The sequence below is a fragment of the Clinocottus analis genome, unplaced genomic scaffold (genome assembly GCF_023055335.1).
Source record: "Clinocottus analis isolate CAN_PGR_092001 unplaced genomic scaffold, fCliAna1.0.p SCAF_13, whole genome shotgun sequence".
NCBI classification, from domain to species: Eukaryota; Metazoa; Chordata; class Actinopteri; order Perciformes; family Cottidae; genus Clinocottus; species Clinocottus analis.
The window spans coordinates 14,952,477-14,969,611 of NW_027175854.1; the positions used below are offsets into that span (position 1 = coordinate 14,952,477).

The following is a 17,135-nucleotide window of genomic DNA, read 5'->3' on the forward strand; positions in this document are numbered from 1 at the left end:
ACCCAGATGTTTTACCACATTAGCGAAAACCTGCAAGAATGAAACATATGCTTACTGCACATACTGAAGCGTCCAACAATGCATTGCGTCTGGGAGTCAGTTAAAAGCTGTTATTTTAATTTTTAACATGTTTTCATGCGATGAAGTAACCGTTATCCTGAAAGCAGCACGATGTTCATGCAGTAAACCTTGTTCTCGTTCTCTTCGTCGTTCCTCCACCTCCTAAAAATATGTTCACTTTGATTCACCGTTTCAAAAGAAACAAGATGGCTGGAGGACTTTAAGTTGAGGACAAAGTCCTCGTATCTTTCAGTCTCTGCCGCTGTGTGTACCAGTTCCATGCTCTTCATTTGGAAGCTCCTACTTTTAAGGGTTTGAATGAAGGTACAGACGGTGACGTCCTGCAGAGCGTGGACTGCTTACAGAGCAACGAGTAACTGAAGCAGACGGTTAGCGCCGCTGCTTCCTGCCAGGAGATTTATCTCCATCCGCTGCGCTGACCTTTGGCCCTGAAACACTTGGACCAACGGTTGTATCCGTCCTCCTGTCAGCAGCGTAGCGCATCACATGCACTCCAAAAACCCACCGCCACGAGTCCTATCTGCAAAATGAACGGTGATAATGAACCAATGAGCTCGCTCTGTTTAATGTGAAGCCACACAGCGGAAGGAGCTGTTTGCATCTGCAGTGAAGACGCTAGTGTTCCTCATTAAAGATGTTAAATCCCTCCAGCGCTGTCATCATGTGTAATCAGGACAATGCTGCCCGTGATGAGGACTTATTACAGACAGAATATTTATTGAATTCACCGTTTGTGAGATTAAAAAACTTTCCTCTTCATAAAACTTGAACTTGACGCTCGAGTTCCGACATCGTAAAGTCCCTCTGATGATCTCATGCGGAGAAATCTTTAAGAAGCAGCAGAACATTACGTTCCTTCCTTCATATTTATGTCAGTTTCACGGCTCAGAGGAATCGAGCTATTGGATTTTTAATGCCTTTTTTACGACAGTTTATTAAGACCGACGCTGTTCGTCTGCGGCGCGTTCAGCCGTGACTCAGATGACATCACCGTGACTCGGATGACATCACCGTGACTCAGATGACATCGCCGTGACTCAGATGACGTCTCTGTGACTCAGATGACATCACCGCTCAGCTGGAACCACAAGGACTCTCTCTCTCTCTCTCTCTCTCTCTCTCTCTCTCTCTCTCTCTCTCTCTTTCTCTCTCTCTCTCTTTCTCTCTCTCTCTCTTTCCGTTAAAATATATATTTATTTATATATTAAAAAGAAAAAATATATATACATGTATACATATATATATATACATGTATACATATATATATATATATATGTATATATATATATATATATATATATATACTGTATATGTATATATACACACAAATATGGGAAGAAATATACATATAATATATATAAAATATACATATAATCACAGTCTGAAAGCGTTTGGTGGTTTAAAAAGATTATTTTTTAAACTTTTGGTTGATTAAGAAGAAATATACAGACACAAAAAGACAAAGTAATAAAATAAATGTTTTCTTTCCATAAAGATGTTTTTATATGGAAGCAGAATAAAACAATGTGTTTACTTCTATTTAACTCTTGAATATTTACATTTACTCCACCATTTCTGTTGTAATGAAGCGCGTTTATTGTTTCTGCAGATAACGAACACAAGCTGAGGTTTCCAGCGTGAAGCTTCGCGCCGCGTGCGGTCGCCACCTTGGTGTTGCGTGCGGTTGTGACTCCTCGCTCCACCTCGTGACTCTGGGGCAAAGCGCTGACGTGAATAATTCAGCCGGATTACATATTGATGCCTCTCGGTGAAAAAGAGCCGGCCTTTATTTAAAAGGTCTGAAGCGGTCGCTCGCGCGAACCAGTGAGCGGTGAGCGCGCATTAGCTTAGCTTCACTTGCTGTTGTTGTGCATGTTGGACTGTTTGTGTTTCATAAATAATAAGATTTACATTAAATGTTAACAGAAAGAAAAACAGGAAGTCTTGTTGCATTACAAGAGAACCAAGAAAAAGCTCAACAACAGAGCATTAAAAATGCAAAAGAAACTCATTCAAAAAGGACGTTAAAGAGCCGAAACAATGTAAAACAAAAACACAAATACATTGAGACAAAATGCTAGAATAAATGTTAACGTGTTAAAATTAAAATAAAAAAGGCAGGGCAAACAGAAGAGGGGTTTCCAGTTTCACTTCAGAGACAGAGCTGACGTCAGGACGTTGTTAGCGTAGCTTGGCATGAAGACTGGAAGCAGAAGGGAACAGCTAGCCTGGCTCCGATTAACACCTTTTGTATCTCATTTGTTTAAATCAGGAGGCAAAAAGAGAATCACAACGGGTGGAAACGTACAGAGCCAGGAAGTGAAGTGAACCGGAGGCATGGAACCTCAAAATAAAACAGGGAACACATCGGACTTGAAACTAGCGATTGAGACACAAACTCATGTTTACAATGTTTACTGAGGCAATACATGAAGAGAGAGGTAGAGTCATTTATATAGACTTCTATACAACCACAGGAGTCGTCCCCTGGTGAGAGAATGTCTCTTTAACACATGAAGCATAGACTTCTATACAACCAGAAGAAACGCCCCCTGGTGGTCAGGAGAGAGAGAATGCAGCCTTCATGTCAGTGCATGAATTCTGCTCCCTGACTTTCTAAAAATTTCTCAAAGTGAGCGTCTCCGTCGTGAGAAGCGTTGACCTTTTCTTATGCTCCTCTCTCCATCTGGATGTCTGTGCCCTCTTGTTGCCTGTGGTGTTTTAATGGCGGTTTCCTCGACCTCGGGCCGCGGCTCAAGCTGCAGACGGCTCCTCAAGATGAGTGACGCGCGCCAGTGGGGGGGGGGGGGGCGGGGCCAACGGGGTGGAGGCTGACTGTGATTTACCAACCCAACCAGCAGTCATGGAGCGAAACATGAATAATACACGGCTGCTATGATGCTCTGAGCTGGGGAAAGATTTGTGCTGCTGGCAACAAACGCTGACAACAGAGAAGTGTCTTTCACACAAAGAACAACAACAAACAATGCCTCTCAGTATATTATATTCTTATTTCTGTAGTACTACTTTTAGTCAAGTAACTAGTAATGTAAACTGTGTGTATATTAATTATACTGCAAATGCATAATAATATAAAGGATTTATACCACTTAAGAACAAAGTACTTTATTCAAATAGTTCTTTATGTTTCTGCTGCAACGTGTGAACTCACGCTCAACTCGAGTGTCTGTGTGCGTGTGTGTGTGTTTGTGTGTGACTGTGTGTGTGTGTTAATTCAATAACAAATAAGGGTGTTATCCTGTTAGAAAGTAGCCGTGCTCGGGGGTCTGTTGTGACACGGTTAAATGTCAGACCCGATCCCTACAGAGAGTAATTGCATAAGAGTGGAGGAAGACACACACACACACACACACACACACACACACAAACACACACACACATACATAATACATACATACATACACACCATTCCTATATGTGGCAATTTTTTATTCATTTACATATTTTATTTAAAGCTAAACTTGTGAATTTTTTAATTAATAAAGATATCCCTGTTAAAACATGTTTTTTTCTTAATCTGTAGTGAAGTTTTAAAAGGAGGAAGGATGTATGATGGGAAGAGTCCTCAGAAGAAGCTTAGTGTTTGTGACGCTAAGCGTCACGTGTTCTTGTCCTAAACAAACATGGATGCTAGCTGTCACATGTTCTTGTCCCAAAACAAATATGGACGCCAACCATCACGTGTTCTTGTCCAAAACAAACATGGACGCCAACCGCCAGGTGTTCTTGTCCCAAAACAAACATGGACAGCAGCTGTCACGTGTTCGTGTCCCAACACGAACATGGACACCAGCTGTCCCATGTCTCTTACTTTGTCTCTATATAAGTTGCCTCTGAGGGGATGGAAAGCGATTCGGTTGTTGCTCTATGTTACGTCACCACTCTGAAACACACATCTCCATCGTCATGAGTTCAATTCACTCATCTCTTCGGTCGCGTTGGACTTCCAGCAGTTACATAACTGATTTGGAGAGTTAACAAAAGCCTCTAGAGAATATATTTAGCTGAACCAGGAGGTGAGTGTTTGAGGCTGGAGGGCCGTTCAGCGTCATTGATCTGGGGATGTGAACATTTGCGTGAGCGGCTGCTGTCGGGGGCTCGGGGTCGCGTGCGTTCTGCCGTGTTTGTGCGACGCGTCCTGCTGACGTTGCGCCTCTCGGGGGTTCGCGGCGTCACGCTCCGCTTACACTTTTCTCTGGAGGCTTTTCTGGATGTTTCACAGTTTTGCAACTGGAGCGGTTTGTCCTCGCCGCCTGCAGCCATCTGGCCCGGAGGCGGGAGGGATGAAGTGAGCTGGATTTATCTGAGCGGAGAAAACATCGCCACTGCTTCAACGTTTTCTGTCACGCTGCCCGAAAGAAACCGACACGCTATCAATATCTCGTGAGGATTTGAAGGCGTCGTTATTTAAGATGTATCTGGAACACAATCAAACCTCTTCACTCAGGAAAAGTATTCTCTAAATAGATCAGGAGACATCCAGCCATCACACAGGAACAAGAAGTAGTAAACATGAAGCAGGAAACAGGAAGCAGGAGGCATGAAACAGGAAGCATAAAACAGCCCGCATCACCGTTTCAGTCGTCACACTGCTGCCAAATCTTCATCAGCTTCATCAGCTTCATTACCTTCATCAGCTTCATCCCCTTCATCAGCTTCATCCCATGTTGATGTGTTTCTGATGTTCATAGAACAACATTAAGGTACATTGAAGGTTGTTTGGCTCAATAATTACGTGCAAAGCTTATAATATTAAAATGTAGTTTATGTGTGTGGTATTGGAGCAGATAATCACTTCACAACTTTAACACACTCACACTTCACCAGTCGGTCTGTGAGGAGGACTTTTTTGGCATCATCCTTCGTAAAGTGTGAACTGTAGATTAAATCATGAAAGCCAACACAAGAGACCGTTTTCACACTTTATGTTGTTTCTTCTGTTTGTGTGAATTCATGCACAGAAGAAGGAACGAAGGAAAAGAAGCGGCCGCTGTCCAGATGAATCTCTTCAGACGATTTGAAGAGACATTTATCTAAATCTTTGTATCTTCTTAGTCGATCTTTTCTAAACCTAAAAATAAAACCATGTGTCAGAAAACACAATTTATATCGTGATGTTTATCTCAATAAACAGTTCATATGAATAGGACGTATGTCAGATAGAATATTACCTCAGGTAGTTGTTCCTGTTTATTTATTTTGATAAGAGCAGACACGCGCGTTACTGGAAAAACGCTTTTAAAAAATGACTTTCTTTAAGAAGTCATAGGAACCGTTGCACACGAGGAATCAGACTCCAGTCAGCTGCAGAGACACACACAGGAGACGCCATACGAGCTAAAGGTCAAAGGTCGAGAGACTGGACGAGCCTCCGACTAGTCCTGTACTGTACGAAAGAAGAAGGCATGAAGGATGGTGAGATTCACTCATTTGTTACGCAAACTGCTGACCTGGAGAACCACTGAGCACCGGATCCAGTGTCCTGTTTCTCCTCCTGACGTTCCACTTCTCTCCCTGTGAGTTATCCTCTCATCACGGCCTCTGAGTCACCGATGCACCGCTCCCCCCTCGATGCCCTCAGCTTCCAGTTCCCTCCCTGTCGGTTAATCTGCTGCCTCTCCTCTGCCGGGTTTCATGGTTGGTGTTAATCCGCTCAAAGGGAACAGATCCTGCGTTCCTGGTTTCATTCACTTCTCCTCGTGGTCGTGTGAAGAAATGAAGAAGAGAAAATCGTGGGAGACACAAAACAACACATGCTCCATTTGTAATCTTTAATGATTGTGTAAGATGATATTTCTGAGTTTTTCAGAGCGACCGCGGGGCGACTGCGGGGCGGCAGCAAGGAGGCAGCAGGGCCTGCAGAGGGGCAGCTCCACATTGTGAGGCTGATCACTGGTCGCTGCTGCCGGCTTCACGTGAAATAATAAAGAAATAAAGAAATGAAGACGGACAGCTGAACCGTTTAATTGCCGTTTACAGCAATGACGACTAAACATCTGCACATGAACACAGAACATATTCTGGTCAATTAATGACATTCACTTATTATAATTCACTTATTATGATTCACTTATTATTCACTTTTAATAAGAGAAGCTCGAGGGAAGTTCAGCCCTGGGCGACGACAAGAAGAAGAAGAAGACGAAGAAGGAGGAGGAGGAGGAGGTCTCACTTGCACCACAGGTGGAGACACGTTTGATGTGTTACTTTTGCTTTTCTTTGCTTCCTCCATTGTGTTCTGCAGCAGCTCCATTTGAGGGTCATGAAACCAGCATCGGTCGTCTACATCTTACAGTCTAGAAATCTGCTCCTTTTTCTTTTCCCAGAACACAAACATGACACCTGTTCCATTTATTCATGACGTCTCTGAGGCAACAGACAAACCTAGTGTCATTCAGAAAAACGGGAAAAAAAACAAAGGAAAGACCAACGAGGAAGCTCAGGAGATGTTCAGTGCACTTGTTCAACCCGGACTGGACTGACCTTGAAAACATGAAAAGCATGTATTGCTTTTGTATAAAGTTAATTAATTGCTGGTTTTTAACATACATCTTTAAGAAAGGACTGGTTTGTCCCTCACAGGGACCCTTAATACTGAACACACTGTTTATGTTATTCCCTGATAAAATACAAATGTTTCTTCTAGTACCTGTTCATGAAAAAAAAAAAAGAAAACAAATATGTATATCCTATATATGTATGTATGTTAACTATGTATATGTGGAATGTTGACTTTCCTGAATGCATTTTTAGTTTCATATCAGCAGAACACCGTGTGGTTATCGTTGTGTTAGGCAACAAAGTACTTTGTGTTAAAATAAAAACAACATCTGAAGCAATAGTGAAGGTGACTATTCCCAGCGGTGTTGTTCACTATTCCCTGCAGAGCGACTGCGGGCGCTGAACCCTCTGAATACTGCATGTCCTCATCCTCTTGTATTCAGGGTGGTCTGCGTGTCCTGGCTGTCTCCACCTCTCCCTCCGTTTGGGTCCTGCTCAGCAGCAGAAACACTCAGACGCTCCAGCAGAACATTTCAATACTTTAAATCCTCATTATGGGACTCTTTCATTATCCTGAGCTCATAAAAGAGCTGTGAGCAGAGATGGCTGACAAGAAGACAAAGAGATGTTGCAGCCTGACTTAATAAGATCTGTTCAATATTAATATGCATTCCTGCAGCTGGTGGACGCCTACGCAGCCATTACAAATATAATACTTTCATCAATTAACGTCTTTTACCCGTTCCTGGTTTTATTTGAGATTTTTTTTAAATTCCATATTTTAATGTGTCGTGTCCTCAGGTTCATCTTCCTGTCAGCGAGAAGAGTTATCATCAATATACTACAATATATTCATGACCTTTTTCCAATAAAAATGAAGGAGATGGGAGCAGAATATGGAAATACTCAAGTGAAGTAGATGTACCTCAGGTGAATACTCAAATGAAGTACAAGTATATCAGGTGAATACTCAAATGAAGTACAAGTACATCAGGTGAATACTCAAGTGAAGTACAAGTACATCAGGTGAATACTCAAGTGAAGTACAAGTAACTCATGTGAATACTCAAGTGAAGTACATGTACCTCAGGTGAATACTCAAATAAAGTACAAGTACCTCAGGTGAATACTTAAGTGAGTTTCCCTGAGTCGACTTTCTTCTTCATTGGTAGTTTTTTTGGCAATGCTCTGGAGGTCATCGCCACTTCTCTTTCTGAATGTGATGCCGGACTCTTTAATCATGTTCATCTCTTGAGGCGGGGGAGATAACGCACATAGACTTCTATACAACCAGAGGAGTCGCCCCCTGGTAGTCAGGAGAGAGGCTGCAGCTTGAAGACCCTCCTCAGACCCTCAGGTGTAGAACCTGGACCCGGTGAGGAGTTACACAACAGTTTTAACACAGTATGTAAATCATAAATACGTCCAAGCATAGAGACGATATTTCTTTTTTAAACTCACCTTTATAACAGACAAACACTTCCCCTCTTCCTGTGGAAGCTGCACATCTCTCTCGGCCCACTCAGAGTCACGTCGTGAGCCACGAGCTTACGCAACCTCCACCGAGCGCTCCACGTGGGAATGAAGAGGGACTCTGTTGTCTCCGCGGGCTCTCGAGCCGCCGAGCCCAACATCAGCCCGCTGAGACCAAGGGGGCGGCGTGCGCCATTGTTTCTCTCAAACAGAGTTTAGTCAGACATCGTGAGTCACGCGGTGGGGTAAGAGGGGCTTCGCTCTGCGCCGCTGGTTGGCGAAGGAGATTAACCTCCTTGCTCCGGGCGGAGATGAGCGGCGGTTCGGTTTCCCAGCTGGCCCTACATGACGGAGACAATGCACAAATAACTCAGTTACAAAGGAAGATTTGTGAGGATGATAGCGGCTCGGCGCCAGGTGTCCATTTGGTCAAGTTATTTACATTTCCGTTGTTTATTAGGAGCCCCAGATATCCTGGGAGCACTGATGGGATTAAATCAGATCGGAGAGTTGATTGGGCGACATCACAGACATTAGAGATGCAATGTGATCGTCTTGATCGCTGATTGTACCTCCTTATCACATGAGACCGCCCTCATCATGTGACCCCCAAAGCAGCTGCGGCTCTGACATTCAACACCTCCGAAATCAGAGAACTATTGCTTGTTTTTAATAGTCCTCGACGTTTAGTCCCGCCCACTGCCGCTGATTGGCTTATCATTAGCCCCGCCCCTGCATTCATTTTTAATCGAGAAAGATGGCCTCCATTTTGCTCTTGCAGTTAAAGATCCTTTCCGTGGCTTTCCTTCTCCTCTAAATGTCCTTTTTACATCACGTAAACATCATATATATATATATATATATATATATATATATATATATATATATATATATATATATATATATATATATATATATATATATATATATGTGTGTGTGTGTGTGTGTGTGTGTGTGTGTGTGTGTGTGTGTGTGTGTGTGTGTTTAAAATAAGAAATATTACAAAATGTTGATCTGGATATAAAAAAGTAAATCTTAAAAATGTATATTGATAATTGATTGGAGAAAGAAATGTGTAAGAGTGAAGAAGTATGGAAATCAATTTAGTTTAATAATTCAATCTGTCAAAAGAAAAAGTCCTTAAAATCTATTATTCACCTTTTATTTCCTCTTTTTCCCATTTCTTCAATTCTTCAATAAATCTGAGCACAGAAGCGGTACAGGTGAATTGCTGAGTGTCCTTTCCTTTTTCCTTTCCTCCTTCCTTTATCATTCTCGTGTGTCTAACTGATGTCCTTCATCACGACGCATCGATGGCAAAGTTACAGAAATAAATAAATAGGACGCAATCACATTCCCTCTCATTTTTAGAAACATAATTCAGTTTTCTGTATTTGGAAAGACAGCCTGCTTCATGCACACACATACACACACACACACACACACACAGGCACGCACATATGCACACACACACACACACACGCACACACACACACACACACACACACACACACACAAACACACACACACACACACACACACACACACACACACACACACACACACACACACTCGTCTCAGAAATGGATATCTTTCTTTCATATTCAGACAAAACTGCTGTCCGTCTGAACTATTCTGTTCATTTTTAAAAGGTTTTATTTTATTGATTGAAGTAAATGTTAATTTTAAACTTTATTTCTTGGGTCTTCAGGTAACACTGGGAGACTTTTCATTACTGGTAAAATAAAAATATGAAGAGTACAATAAGTGATTTTAAAACCAGATATCATGGAAATTCAAGTAGAAAAATAATACTGTGCATGATAAGAAAAGAAATAGTGGAAAATGATATTGCACAAAGATCAATGAAAATAATATTGCACAATGTTGAAATAAGTAATATTGCACATTCAGTGGTTATTATTGTTTATTATTGTGGTTATTAAGCTGTCCAAACAGGCGAGGGGTTATACTTATATATTTGTATAAGTAATATTCTCATTTTGTCAAATTATGTAATTCTCTATTTTATGCATTAAATGTTTTTATATACATACACATATATACATACATACATATATATACACATGTGTGTGTGTATATATATATATATATATATATATATATATATATATATATATATATATATATATATATATATATATATATATATATATATATATATATATATATATTGTATTCATATTTATTCTAAAATTGAACTTTATGCTAAAAGTATTTTGGGACCATGCATCTCTAAGTTCCTTTTACATAATAACAACAATGTTAGTATTTTTAGTCATAAAAGCATTGCAGAGTGTTAATAAATAATTAACCAAAAAAAAAAAAAAACGTACATTTTAATAAACTGCATTTTTGGAAATTATAAGAAGTGAGAAGCTTGAATATAGTCGGTTCGTAACTTAAATTTTGAGTCAATTTTTTTATGTTTTTGTATTTTAAATAGTCTTCGTCGTCCCGTGTGTTTTAATTTATATATTAATCGTTTTCACATTTAATTTATATCGCAGAAAAAAGAAAGAAAAAAAAGGTATTAACCGGAAGCGGAACTAAACCGGAAGCACGTGTTACCCACGTCACTGGTGAGAAAAGGAAAACAAATCGCCGTCTTGCGACACCTCTATTGTTGTTGTTGTGTTCTTGTTGTCGTCTCGCGCCGTCCGTCCAGTTTCCTGCGCTCAACCTCTCCGCGTCGTCTCGCGTTCACGTCTTCACGTGAGACTTTGTGCGTTTTAACATGAAAACTGTTATTTCCGGTTTAATCAGAGGTTCACGTTGTGTTTCTGCTCCGTGTTGCAGGTCGTCCTGTGGGTCCAACGGCCGGAAATTTCCCGTTCACTTCCCGGTAGCTTCCCAGTTACTTCCCGGTAGCTACTTGGTTACCTGCCGGTTACTTCCCGGTAGTTTCCCGGTAACCGTCCAGCCGCCATGACTCAGCAGAGAGGAGTCAACAGTCTGCAGTTCAACCAGGACCAGAGTGAGTCTCTCTGTGAACACTCTGAAGTTACTTCAGCTTTATGGATTATTACAAAGTATTAGAAAGTCCAGTATTTGTCCTGGAGATGTGGACGAGTAGAAGTATAAAGTACCTCAGTAAATGTACTTGTACACCTTCTCTCAGGCTGCTTCTGCTGTGCCATGGAGACCGGGGTCCGGATCTACAACGTGGAGCCGCTGATGGAGAAAGGTCACCTGGGTGAGAGACACGAGAAACACCGTTTAATTACTCGAATAGTGTGTATATTCATGTGTGTATATTCATGTGAGTTTATTGATGTGCGTGTCTCTCTCTCTCTCTCTCTCTCTCTCTCTGTGTGTGTGTGTGTGTGTGTGTGTGTGTGTGTTTGTGTTTGTGTGTGTAGACCATGAGCAGGTGGGCAGCGTGGCCTCCTGCTCCATGTTGCATCGCTCCAACCTGCTGGCTGTTGTTGGAGGCGGGGTCAACCCCAAATTCTCTGAAATATCTGGTGAGTCACTTATTATTTATTACTTATTAATTAATTATAATTTATATATATAAAGTCACAAAAAAGACAAATTAGACCTGGTAAGTAAATTATCGTCTTTTGTTGTTGTTTTCATCAGGATTTAAATGTCCAAACAGAAAGTAAACATACATAATACACATTAATAAACATTAATAACATGAATATCATTAATACAATGACTCTGTGCTTCAGTTCTGGTCTGGGACGACGCTCGAGAGTCTCGAGACCCGAAAGACAAGCTGGTCCTCGAGTTCACGTTCACCAAGCCGGTTCTGTTGGTCCGCATGAGACACGACAAGTGAGTTCCTGTTTCTGTTGCCACGTCAACAACAACAACAGTTCAGGAGCAGTGACTCTGCTCTGCTCTCTCCTTCAGGATCATCATCGTCCTGAAGAACAGGATCTATGTTTACAGTTTTCCAGACAACCCGGTCAAACTGTTTGAGTTCGACACCAGAGACAACCCCAAAGGTCCGCTGATGTCTTACGTTCGTCTGTCCTGCAGTCCTTGAACACACCGCTTGTGACAGATGCTTAAAATTCACCAGTGACCTTTTATTATTATTTATTTGACTTCATTAACAATCAGAATGACTAGACTTTTTTTATTAAAGCAACTATTTAAATAAATCATTCTAATTGTGTTTTCATGCAATAAGCATAAAGTTACAGGATAACTTTACGTATTTTTTAAGTGTTTTTCCCAATCTCTACTTATTAATAGATGAACCTTCTTAATAATCTGAACCGTTGTGTTTGCAGGTTTGTGTGACTTGTGTCCCAGTCTGGAGAAACAGTTACTGGTGTTTCCAGGTCATAAATGTGGCAGCTTGCAGCTGGTGGTGAGTCTGAGACACGCCCGCAGGAAGCACAGACACGCCCACTTGATGTACAGACACACCCACAGAAAGCACACTGACGAAGTACACCGACTATAATAATTAGTTAAAAAGTTAGTTAATAAAGTTAACGTGTGAAATATCCCACACAGGACCTGTCCAACACCAAACCCGGCACGTCTTCGGCTCCGTTCACCATCAACGCCCACCAGAGTGAGATCGCCTGCGTGGCTCTGAACCAGCCGGGCAGCGTGGCGGCGTCGGCCTCGCGCAAGGGAACGCTGATCCGTCTGTTCGACACCACGACCCGGGACAAGCTGGTGGAGCTGCGGCGCGGGACGGACCCCGCCACCCTTTATTGGTACTGCTGATGGGTAGTGGGGCGTTGCCGGGGCTGATGGGTAGTGGGTTCCGTGCTGACGTTGCTCTTCTGTTTGTCTGCAGCATCAACTTCAGCCACGACTCGTCCTTCCTGTGCGCTTCCAGCGACAAAGGAACCGTCCACATCTTCGCCCTCAAGGACACAAAACTCAACCGCCGCTCTGCGTAAGACATCCTGGTCCTCTATAGACCTCAGTGTAGTTCTGGTCCTCTTTAGTCTCAGTGTAGTCCTGGTTTTCTAAAGGGACCCTGGTGCTCAGAGACACTACCTCTTGAGTCCAAAGTAAAAGTTCCTCGCAGTAATTTCAAGTGGCTTAAACTCTGAATATTATAACTTCCTTCATCCTTAGAAATGACTGATAACCTGATCATTGATATCATTGGTGGTCTTAGGCTTGCACGGGTGGGCAAGGTGGGCCCTGTGATCGGGCAGTACGTGGACAGCCAGTGGTCGTTGGCGAGCTTCACTGTGCCGGCGGAGTGCGCCTGCATCTGTGCGTTTGGGAAGAACACGTCCAAGAATGTGAACTCCGTCATCGGTGAGGAACTAAAGAAGCTTTATGATGAATGTTATGAAATATATCATTAAACCAGGAAGCCATTTTTCTCTAAACAAGAAGCTGTCACAACATCTAATACTCATGGCATAATAACTGAGTTATTCTGCTCTAAAGACCTGCTCTAGTTTCACTTCTAGGAGGGCTGAACGAGGGGTTCAGGGCTAACTGGTTTCCTGTCGTCCTGCAGCCATCTGTGTGGACGGAACGTTTCACAAGTACGTGTTCACGCCGGACGGGAACTGCAACCGAGAAGCCTTCGACGTTTATCTGGACATCTGTGACGACGACGACTTCTGAGGAGGAGGAGCAGGAGGAGGAGGAAAGGACTCATGCTCAGAGACGTATGGATAGCGTTGTCACCATCGTCCCCAGATAGCAGCAGCTTGAACATCAACCGTTTTTTATTAATTTCTGTTTGGAAACTTTTCACAATCCCTGCAGCATTAAAGGAGGGGTCGCTAACAAAGCTATGCTAACAAAGCGCTGTAGGGACAAACTGGTTCTGGAGGCCAACCAGGAGACAAACTGTCAGAGAAAAATATTGTTGATTCTCAAGAGGAAACTATTCATTTCCACCACACAAACCTCTAGTGATGATGACATCACCACAGGATGATGTCATGAATATAAACGTGTAAATAAATCATAATGAAACAGAATGTATAAATGTTGTTTTTCTTTCATCAGCTGTTTTAAATGGACAGTCACATTAAATATTTTCATTATTATTTAGATTTTGTCTCAGACGTAGATAAGTATATATTCATGCAGTACAAAGGAATAAAAGAGTTTATCTCGTTAAACACTCGTAATACGTTAATACCTATTATTCTTTATTTCACATTTCATCCTGACTGAGAATGAAGGAATGAGATCTGAGCTTTAACTCTGAGCAAATTATTCTGTTAAATTTCTGATTTTAACTTCTTTTATAAGTGAAACAAAGTCGGTCCATTTCCACATATTATTCTGTCAGTTAGAGGAACGTCTTTACACAACTTTAACAAAGAAAGCTCATGATTTTTTTATTCCACATTTTCATTTTGCTGTTAAACAAAAACAGCTGGATGAGATATTTAATCCTCCAACGCCCTCTGCTGGTCACACAAGGAACAACATCTGTTTTATACAAAAGGAGTCAAAACCAAGCCGCCGGGTTCTTTGGTCCAAGTAAAGAGTTTAAAGTCTGTATGATAGGAGGGTCCTGGGTCACGTGACCTCACAGGCTTACAGGGGGGGCAAACGCTTGCATAGTCTCCATCACGAGCGCCAGGTGATCCAAAAACGAATTGACTGAAACTCTGAGGATTCGAGCTTCGTCTGCGCTCCACTTCCTGCAATAAAACAGAAGAACATAAAGTTAAACGGCGGCCATCAGCGCGGCCGGAAAACGTGAGGCAGAGTTTCTGCTCACACGGTCAATGTGCTGCCGGTGAGCGCCAGCTGTTTGCTGATGCCGCCTTTCCTCGGCTCGCGGTCCGGAGACAGAGAGCGCATAGCGATGACGGCCTCACGGTGTGACGGGAACGGGACGTCCAGAGAGCTGAGGAGTCAAGGGGTCAAGGAAGAAGGGAACCAAAGCTGAAGAGTCTCAAAGATGAATCCTAAACACACTTAGGGAAGTCAGTGAATATAAAGTGTTTTAAAGTTAACGCATCAATCTGTGAAACTGAGAGAAGAACACGAAGAACTCTGTGCTGCTGTTTTAAATGTGACAAAGTACAATGTATACTTCTAAATGTTCCATTTTTTGCGCCACTACATTTATTTGAAAATGTGAGGAGTCATTCTTAATATCAAAAATGAATCAACTAATAAACTAATGATACTTTATTATTATTTAATAGTTTTTATCATTTTTAATGACTTCACAGATCCATAATAATAATAATAATACATATTTTTGTATTGCACTTTATATTTTAGCAATCTCAAAGTGCTACAGAGCAGAATAAAACAAGAACATTTTTAAGATATATTTAAAAGCAGAGCCTATGAAAGATATTTTAGCAGTATGCTTTCTTAAAAAGGTGAGTTTTCAGGTCACGTTTAAAAGCCTCTGAAGTCTGTGGGGCCCTCAGATGGTCTGGGAGAGTATTCCACAGCCTCGGAGTTGCAGAGGAAAAGGCCCGATCGCCCATAGTGCGGAGCTTGGTTCTGGGGACTTGGAGGGTGTTTTTGGTTGCAGGACAAAGGGTGAATGAGAAGGTCTGGAGGGTGAGTAGTTCTTTTAGGTATTGGAGGGCATGTCCGTGAATGCACTGATGAGTAAGGAGGGAGAGCTTATACTGAATTCTATGTGTGATGGGGAGCCAGTGTAATGATTTCAGAACAAGGGTGATGTGATCGTATTTGCGGACTCTTAGCATTATCCTGGCAGGGCTGTTTTGGATATGTTGCAGTCTCTGGATGTTCCTGGTAGTTTCCGACAAGGAGAGCAATGCAGTAATCCAGTCTGAACGAGACAAAGGCGTGTACAAGATCAAGCTGTTAGCTGCTGTGTATTTAGAAAACCTCACATGGTATAAACGTGTTATGAACATGTTATTAACGTGCTATAAACATAATATAACTTTGACTTATTCATTTTTAATCAAAAAGATGTCTTTAATCTGCTTTAATTATATTTATTTTTTCTTCATTTTAAACCCTACAAAATAATTGTACAACTAATTATTCAAACAATCTGACAAAATTAGGAATATTATTATTTAAATATTGAGTTTTTTATTCCTGACCATGAGAAAAAAATACAGTTCATAAAATATTGTCTAAGATAAATAAGTGCTAAATAAATAAATGTGTTAAATAAAGAAGTGCTATACAAAGTAACTATCATTATTATTGATACCTTAGAGGATATTAGGCCTTAATAACTTGAGTGATTCGTATCTCAGAGCAGATGTTTCCCTCTAAAAAGCTGCATGAATCTCTGGTGGAGAGAAGAGAGACGAGGGAACAAGTGAGGAGAGAAGTGGAGGAAAGAAACGGAGAAAACTAGGAAAGGAACCGAGGAAGCATGGCGGTAAAACAAACGTTACTGAACTAAAAGCGGCTAATGATGCAAATAGCATGACGTTTCTAAATTAAATAATTAATAAATGACTCAGAACAGAACTTAAAAACACAAATAAAATCATAACGTAAACTTCCAGGGCTCATATTAAAGGATACAACTCCAGTCTGCCCGTTTCGTGGTTTCTTTCTCCTTCTGTCGTCGCCATCTTTTTTGCTGTGTTTCAGTAAATCACATTTCCGGTAGAAGAAGAAACACTTCCGGTGAACCGTGATGGCGCTCTGCTGCTCCAAAGCGGCAAAGGGCGGAACTGCAGCTGTCTCATTAAAACCTGTATGACTAAAGAAGAAACGACGAAATAAATATTAAACTGGTACAAATATTTACGTCATCAAACCAGCACCTCATATCTGATATACATTTTATTTTTAATATAGTATTTAACTTCTCCTGTGGCACATTGTTTTGGTTAGTAAATAATCTAATATATACTATGTAGTTGTATCTGTATTTAAAAAGGAAATCAACAGTCTGCATATCACTGAACACTTTGTTATTATCATAAACATTATCTCAATAACTACTTTTTATGTTATTTTTATCTCACTGTTTATAAGGAAGTGACAACTACTCCAATCCCCTCATTAAAAAACACAGATTATATTTGTTCCTATTTTCCGAATGGGACAATAAAATATAATTAACATATTATTATTTTATTAACATATAAAACTCTCGGACTCATCTGTGTTTC

General features: G+C 41.2%; 2 protein-coding genes across 3 annotated transcripts; one reads left to right on the plus strand and one right to left on the minus strand.

Annotated features, from left to right (window-relative positions):
* The first annotated feature begins 10,674 nt into the window (after window positions 1-10,674).
* wdr45 (WD repeat domain 45) lies at window positions 10,675-13,743 on the plus strand. Of its 2 annotated transcripts, none has more exons than XM_068574853.1 (11): window positions 10,675-10,822; window positions 10,897-11,074; window positions 11,219-11,293; window positions 11,460-11,564; window positions 11,778-11,883; window positions 11,962-12,056; window positions 12,348-12,427; window positions 12,577-12,785; window positions 12,869-12,970; window positions 13,199-13,344; window positions 13,553-13,743. In XM_068574853.1, exons 2-11 carry the CDS (start codon window positions 11,026-11,028, stop codon window positions 13,660-13,662), a joined length of 1,077 nt encoding a protein of 358 aa, XP_068430954.1. In that variant the 5' UTR covers window positions 10,675-10,822; window positions 10,897-11,025; the 3' UTR covers window positions 13,663-13,743. The 2 variants fall into 2 exon arrangements, with proteins under 2 accessions (XP_068430954.1, XP_068430953.1); XM_068574852.1 differs by having other exon boundaries at window positions 10,675-10,812.
* A 621-nt stretch (window positions 13,744-14,364) lies between these two features.
* LOC137784302 (L antigen family member 3-like) lies at window positions 14,365-16,590 on the minus strand. Its single transcript, XM_068574854.1, has 3 exons — window positions 16,540-16,590; window positions 14,780-14,908; window positions 14,365-14,699 (listed from the first exon to the last, which is right to left on the minus strand). Exons 1-3 carry the CDS (start codon window positions 16,587-16,589, stop codon window positions 14,585-14,587), a joined length of 294 nt encoding a protein of 97 aa, XP_068430955.1. The 5' UTR covers window position 16,590; the 3' UTR covers window positions 14,365-14,584.
* Between the last annotated feature and the right edge of the window lie 545 nt (window positions 16,591-17,135).